General features: G+C 55.1%; 1 protein-coding gene across 1 annotated transcript; it reads left to right on the forward strand.

The window, feature by feature from the left end:
• Positions 1–303: 303 nt before the first annotated feature.
• LOC104505313 (phosphatase and actin regulator 4-like) lies at positions 304–6,526 on the forward strand (the record flags this gene model as incomplete). Its single annotated transcript, XM_010150274.1, has 6 exons — positions 304–480; positions 919–999; positions 4,306–4,470; positions 4,585–4,944; positions 5,559–5,593; positions 6,452–6,526. Coding segments are annotated over 6 exons (893 nt in total), but the record flags the coding sequence as incomplete, so codon positions are not given.
• Positions 6,527–7,722: the final 1,196 nt, after the last annotated feature.

The following is a 7,722-nucleotide window of genomic DNA, read 5'->3' on the forward strand; positions in this document are numbered from 1 at the left end:
ATGATTCTATGAGAAACTGCAGCAAAGTGATTTGTGTTCCTTGGGCGAAGCTGTGACGCTGCCAACTAATCCGTGTTGCGTTGGAAAGCCTCCTCGCGGGTACCCCGTGGCCTGTTAACGCTGGAAACGCCCCTCTTGTCTCCTGAGCTAACGGGAAAGGCTGGCGGGTGACGTATGGCATGGAGTCTCGCTCCCTTCTTTGCATGAACGTGCACCCCAGTGTGCAAGGGGCGGGCTGGGGGGAAGACGGCAGCTCTTGCTGCAGCACAGCCGTAACTTCTTCCTTCGCTCTTTTCTGCGCAGCCGAAGAGGTGGATCACCCCCCAGCTGACGCCGGCATGGGGGTAGACGTGTTGGAATCGGGTGACACCACACCTCCTACAAAGAGGAAAAGCAAGTTCTCAAGTTTTGGCAAGATCTTCAAACCCTGGAAGTGGAGGAAAAAGAAAAGCAGTGACAAATTTAAGGAGACTTCGGAAGGTAGAGTAACGGGGGCTGGGTGGGAGTCCCTTCCTCTGCTCGGGAGAGCTACCCAGCTGGCTGGTGAGAGGGCCTTGCTGTCCCGAGCCCGTGCGCTGACAGGCCTGAGAACCGAAGCGTGAGGCTGGCGATGGGCTGGCACCTGCGAGCTCTCCAGAAACACCTTGCCACGGAGCAGCGGCTTCAGACAAACAAATGCCTTTCTCCAAAGGAACCTCCCCGAGCAGCTGTGGGGAGGGAGGGTTTGCTCTACCATCCAGTGTGAAGTGCAGGCCCGGACGTGCAGGCCCTCCTCCTGCCTCTGAATCCGGGCAAACCAGTGAAATTGGAAGCCCTTTTATTTCCTCCAGAGGATCCCTTTAAACAAAAACCAAAAGTATCATCTTGAACTTCTAGCTTATGCTGTTTTCTGAGTGCTTTTTTTCAATTTAATGTCAGTTTTAGAACGAAAGATTTCTATGCGAAAGCCAAGAGAGGAGCTGGTAAAAAGAGGGGTTCTGTTGGAAGACCCTGAGCAGGGTGAGTCTGCAAATGAACTTCTCCTCCTGTCTGTCTTCTGTGTAGCCGATCTTCCTCTAGCAAAACCTCACCCTCGCAGCCATTCTTTTGGGGGAGACAAGTTGGATGGCTGTTGGCTAACGCGGCCGCCGACTGTCTTGCCTTTGTCCCTACGTCTGAGTTCCGCACCTGGCCGGGAAGGCAGCCGTGCAGCGAGGAAGATGTTGCTAAGAGGGCATAATGCCTGTCTTGGACATCTTCCTGCCTGCTGCCGGCGGGGAGGGAAGGGATGTTCTGTGTGTCATTTCCTATCCTTTTCCTCTCGTACGCGTCCCGCTCCAGCCACCCTGCCTTGTCCCGCTGGGCTCCTCCGTCACGCTCCGGCTTGTTCTGATCGCGCTGCAGACTGCGCTGTAACCATGGCGGGAGAGGTGCTGGCCTTGCGCGCAGGTTGGAAGGCCTTAGGCTTGGAAAAAAGAAACCAGCTGATGGCTTTGGAGCTGCCTGGGTTAGGGGCGTTTCCTCAGGGAGTTACAGGCGAGATGGTTCACGGTGTGGTGTCGTAGGTGCTCACGGCTAAGCTTACTGGGGAGGGGATTCTTCCCCTCTGCTCTGTTCTTGTGAGACCCCCCTGCGGTTCTGCCTCCAGCTCTGGGCCCCAACAGCAGAAGGACATGGAGCTGTTGGAGCGAGTCCAGAGGAGGCCACAGAGATGCTCCGAGGGCTGGAGCCCCTCTGCCATGGGGACAGGCTGGGAGAGTTGGGGGGTTCAGCCTGGAGAAGGGAAGCTCCGGGGAGACCTTAGAGCCCCTTCCAGTGCCTGGGGGGGCTACAAGGAAGCTGGGGGGGACTTTTTCCAAGGGCAGGGAGTGACAGGACAAGGGATAACGGGTTTAAACGGAAAGAGGGAGATGGAGATGGGACATGGGGAAGGAATTCTTCCTGGAGAAGGTGGGGAGGCACTGGGACAGGTTGCCTGGAGAAGCTGTGGATGCCCCATTCCTGGGAGTGTCCAAGGCCAGGCTGGATGAGGCTTGGAGCAACCTGGTCTAGTGGAAGGTGTCCCTGCCCATGGCAGAGGGCTGGAACTAGATGGTCTTTAAGTCCCTTCCCACCCAGACCGTTCTGTGATTCTATAATTCTATGATTATTGAAGCTTGCCCTGCTGTCAGAGAAGTTTTATTCCCTTTTCTGTCATCCCTGATGTCTCTTGAGTTGGGGCCACTCTGCCAAAATAACATTTCAGGCGGATCAGGCATCGTCTAGTCAGCTGGGGCGTGTTGGGTGATGTGGGTACCAGCGAGCAGGCAGGATCGTGTGGTGGGAGAGCAGCTCACCGTCTGGGTGGCAGTGTGGTCTCTGCCTTAGGGCCATCTACAGCTGCACCTGCAAGGGCCTGATGCAGGGGCAGGCTTAGCCTGATGCAAATTTCAGCCTTCTAAGAAAGATGCAGAGTGGAAAAGTGGAGGTGAAAAAGTGGTTTTCAGACCAAACCACTGAAAGCAAAGCTGAGAGGAAACGTCTTAACACTGTTGTTTGCAGCTGCACTGTGAGGAAAGCCACCTGCAGCTACCCCTGGGGTAAGTGCTGGGCTGCAGGGAGGCTTCGCTGGGGTACAGAAGTGTGTGAGGTCACAGGATGAAACTCTGGCAGAGAGATCAAAGGCTTTGGGTAACAAACTTCCAACTGGAGATGACAGGGAGATCTTCCCAACTTGTAGGGGTGTAACAGAAGCGTGGCTGAGAGACAGAATTATTTTCTGTTTGGAGTCATCTGATCTGGCTTAAGAAACAGAAGATGGTTATAATCTGGGCAAAGTGCAGGCCCAAGGTGTGAGGGAGCAGTCGGTGTTGTCAGGAGGGTTAGATTAGCACGCGCATTATCTTAATCCCTTCTACGAGTTTGAGACACTTGGGCAGTCATAAGACGGTGGTGGTAGGTGATTGTGTTTGCTTGCAGCTTTAAAACCTTCTTGTACAAGGTCGGTTGACTTTCTTAGGAGGAAAAACTGCTGGACACACTTTGAGAGGAGTGAGCAAGGAGGTAGGGAAGAGCCATAGAGGTGGCTCTCAAACCCGGGGCAGCAGGGAGAGGAGGCCCTGCTGCTGTCGGGGCTTGCAGGTTGCGCCAGGCTCACAGGAAGGAGAAGACAGCGCTGGAGACTGCCCTGGCCGTGAGGGGGTCACTGAAGTCGGGAGCGAGGGGGTGCGAGGCCATCGGGAGCACTCTGTGCGTGCTGCGGCTCCGTGCCGGAGAAGGGCATGCAAGGTGCGAGTGGAGCGGGACGCCAGACCGTGCTGTTCCATCTCCCTTGCTGAAGACTTCGCTAGCCGGAGGCAATTGCTGCTGTACAAAGCTGCGGCCCATCTCTGGCGTTTCAGCCCTGGCTGGGGAGGAAACTCCCTCTTGGTGCTGCGTGTGCGTCCTGTGTTTCGGGGAAGGGCGGCTCAGCGAGCGAGGCAGCGCTGGCTTCCTGGCATCTTTGCTTTCAGCTTCTGAGTAACGCCAGTTCAGGGAAGGGGAGGCAGTGGAGAGGGGAAGGGGGCAGTGGAACAAATCATCAAAAATAAAGGAACAGGGCATGCAGGGCTCTGACACCCGGGGGCACACTGCACACTGCAATTGCTTGAGAGATGGTAGCCTGAAAATGCTAAGGATTTTTGAATCCAATTGGTGGTGTATCCAAGTTTCCTTGGGTTGGAAAGCAGTCAAAATGGGCAGTGCCCGTTAGAGTGGATGCTAAGTCAGATTTTGGGAATAATACTGTGAAGCTGGTCCTGTCAGGGCAACAGAGGCAGAGGATGGTTGAGAAATTCCAGATTGTGACGAGGGTTTTACGTGCTCTCAAAAGCATGGACTGAAAAGAGGATGGGTTTTTTTTCCAAAAGAGGTCTTGCTCCTAACATTTGGGAAACTCCATCTGTAAACGCAGAAACAGCGATGGTGAGCTACATCAGATTCTGGAGAGGTCTCCTTGCATCTGATTAAAACAAAGGTAAAAAAGTAAGGTACTAGGCCTCATACTAGTCTTAAACGTGGTAGCGTTCTTTCTAAGCAAGGCGGTAGGTTGGGAGGCTGCTGCTGCAGAAGAACACTGGATGGGTACAGTGCTGTGCCATTTGGCTTGTTGATAATGAAATCAAGGGCTGTCAGCTCGTCGGTGGTGGTGTGCTCTCTGCAGGAGGGGGACTGGTGACCACCTCTCCCAGGAGGCAGAGGGAAGTGGGTGCGGATGGGTGGCAGTGCAGTCAGCTCAGCCGTGTCATCTCCGTCCCCGGCTTTCTGAGTGTTTTCTGTTTGCTTCTCCCCCCTCCGGTCCCCTTGCAGATGGTGAAGAACCAGACAAGCTCAACCCACCGGCGCTGAAGAACGGCCACACAGTCCCAATCGGTGGTCCCGGGGTTTGTAACCTGGCCAGCCAGGAAGAAGAGGCCACAAGGCCACCCAGCCTTAGGAAGCCTGTTCCAGCTGAGGAACCAAAGAAAAGGCAGGGTAAGAAACCAGATGTGTTCAAAATGGGTCACTTTGGAGTCTTCCAGGACTGGCTTTGAATTCTCATCTGCTTCTTCCCACTCCAGTCTCTTAAACCGAGCTGTCTCACTGCAGGCTCATCCAGCAGCCACTCTGGGCCCGAATTGGAACCACCTCAGGAGCCGTATGTTCCCAGGCAGCCTCTGCTTCCTCCAAAAAGACCTCCCTCCACTTCCCAGGAGGCAAACGAAGCACAGGCCAAGGATCCCCTGCCTGCCGGCAGCGTTGCAAAGACTGTACCTTCCACCACAGCCCCCGTTGCAACAAAGACGGTCAATTCCGCAGCTGCCCCTTCCCCAGCCCCCAGGACTCTGCCCCCTACTCTTGCCAGTGCCAACACTACTGCTCCCACGAGTACAACCAGCACCGCTCCTGCCAAACAGCCTCCCGTCCCTCCTCCCAAACCTGTCAACAGAAATAGCAACTCGGTAATAGGTAAGTGCTTCTGTAAGCTGGTGTTTTTTCCCCTGGGATGGTCTGGAGGCCTCGCTCCAAGAGTTTCTTCCCTGCATAAGGAAAGATTTTTTGTTTCATGTAGCAAATGTTGTATCGGGAATGTCTGGCCATCTTCCCTGAATGTTTAGCTAGGGCATACGTGTGCTGAGAACAGCGTAAACTGGATATCAGGAAGGAATTCTTCCCGCAGAGGGTGGGGAGCACTGGGACAGGTTGCCCAGAGAAGCTGTGGATGCCCCATCCCTGGAAGTGTCCAAGGCCAGGCTGGATGAGGCTTGGAGCAACCTGGAAGGTGTCCCTGCCCATGGCAGGGCGTGGGGCTGGGTGGGCTTTAAGGTCCCTTCCAACCCAAACCGTTCCATAATTCTATGATATGATCCTAATTCCTGGAGTCTCCTGCCGTTAAGACATCCATGCTCAGATGTTTGTGTTCCCAACAGCTGCCTGGGAGAGGGAATCCCCCAGGATTTGAGCAACCTGGTCTAGTGGAAGGTGTCCCTGCCCATGGCAGGAGGTTGGAACTAGATGATCTTTAAAGTCCCTTCCAACCCAAACCGTTCCATGATTCTATGATCCCTGCCTGCTTTTGGCAGGTGCAGGGAGAGGGGAAGGCATTTCTCCGTCAACGGTAAGGCAGTGTCTTTGGGTGTTGATGCTTCACTGAGGGCTGGGATTCGGCCGTCGGCAGCGTGGTGGGTGAGATTTTTGCTGTGCGAGACTATAGCGAGTGAGAATTGATGCTTCTGCTGGTCTTTGCAAAAAGCAAGGCCTAAAAACCCACATTGCACCAAAACAATGGCTGTTGCCACTGGGCCGTGTGGTTTCCACTTGGTGCAGGGATAATTGACTTCCCTGGTTATACTTGGGCACCTTCTCTGAGGTCTGTGGCCAGGCTATTGCTGTATTAGTCTTGTCCCAGGGGTAAATCAGCTCAGCTGTAATTTGAGCTGAATCTTCCCAAGGAGTAGATGTCTTCAGCTCTGTAACTTCTCTAAGCAGATCTAGGCAGAGTTTCTTAAAGCTGAATGAGTTCCTGCTCTCTCTAGGAATTCTAGAGGTCTTAAAGATGAGAGTACTGCCGAGTTTACGTGTCTCGTTTACTGCAGATGGGACAGCTTCCATCCAGGCGATGGTGGGCCTGGTCGTACTCACAGACCACCTGCTAATCTTGGGATTGGATTAGCAGGGGCTGGTACCGCTCAGGAAGGGGGTTCCTGGGAAGATCAGTTGGACAGATCTGCGCTGTTATCACGGAAACTGGCGGCGTTACCCAGCCGTGGCTCGGGAGGCAGTGGTGGAAGCTTAGATCGCGTGCAGGTTACCCTCTTGCAGCAGCCCACTGCTTTCAGTACGCACCGCATCGCTGTTCAGCGTGGGGCTTATTGCTCCCGCAGGTTTTGCAAGCAACCTTGAGATGGTGTAACCTGTTCCCGTGCGCCTGACCATGCCTGAGCGCTCCATGAAATGCTTTCTTGTTGCCTTTAAGCTGCTGGCACTGGAAGTGCGCCGGCGCTCATTGCAGGAGGTGTTTGTGGAACACAAAGTGCGGCTGGAGACAGGGGTCTGTCACACGTGTGTTCACACCCAGCAGTGCAGGGCTGGGCACGGTGCACGCCCGGGTGAGGAGGGGGGAGCAGCCAGCCCCTCTTTTGTCTGAGGGATGAGGATGCAGCTCCCCGCAGCCGGCACGATGGAGCGGTGACGCGGCACACGGGCAGCTCCTTCTGTTGCTGTGGATAAACAGCAGTGGTGGAGTTGGCTTCGTCAGGTCTCCACGATGCGTGCTGCGACGCGGGCCTGCGTGCTTTTTGTGCAACCTGAGGCAGGGAGGACTGTTCACATGCAGATGGCCCCTCCATGAAGATGTTCCCTGATGTTTGTTCTCTGAGCAGGTCGGATGCAGCAGCTGAAAATAAGGCTCAGGAAAGGTTTGTTTTGAGGGAGTGAGAATTTAATCAGCCTCGGCTTGGCTGATTTTTTGCTTGGCAAAGCAGGGCGAGGGGTGCTGGCCCAGAGCGTGGTAGGGGTGCTGGCCCGGAGCGTGGCAGGGGTGCTGGCCCGGAGCGTGATGCCGCTGACAGGTTTTCAGGAGCGGCAGTTGCTCAGGGTCTGGCAGCAGTGGCGTGTCCCAAGAGGCTGTGGCAGTTGGTGCACTGGGTTTATCGCGCTGCAGGGAGACGGGCTGGCTGGGGAGGAGGCTCTGAGCAGCACCCAGCCCTTCTGTGGCTCTTCCCTCTGCCAGCCACTTGGTCCCTTTCAAAGCCTGTTGTTAGGGTCCTGCCAGGCCTCCAGCACTACGGAGGGAGACACTGGAATCCTTCAGGTCTGAAGTTGATGGGAGCGGAGGGCCCTTGGTGTTTTGCACCATCTGGCCCTTAATCTACAAGGGGAAAGTCTGAAAATGTTAAACATCCTAAAAATGCGCCCACCTCTCTCCTGTTCCTTATCTGGGTGGAACGCTGCCCGCGTGCAGCACCCTCTGGTGGTGTCCGGTGCTGGGGATTCCTCCCAGCTCCCTCCTGGGAAACAATACATCTGATCCTCTTCAGGCAGGTGGGCACAACCTTTCCAAGCCCAGGAAGCCCTTGATTCATGAACGTTAAAGGCTACAAACCCCTAAAGCAGGCTTCGCTGGTGCAAATTCTTCCCTAGGAGCCAAGGCTGCCTGCGGCAGGCGTTTTCCAAGACCTGGCACCGTCTCCGTTTCTCCTTCTCCCCTCCATCAGGCAGCAGATTGTCGTGGTTTAACTCTGGCTA

Source organism: Eurypyga helias, unplaced genomic scaffold (genome assembly GCF_000690775.1).
Source record: "Eurypyga helias isolate BGI_N326 unplaced genomic scaffold, ASM69077v1 scaffold28754, whole genome shotgun sequence".
Lineage (NCBI taxonomy): Eukaryota > Metazoa > Chordata > Aves > Eurypygiformes > Eurypygidae > Eurypyga > Eurypyga helias.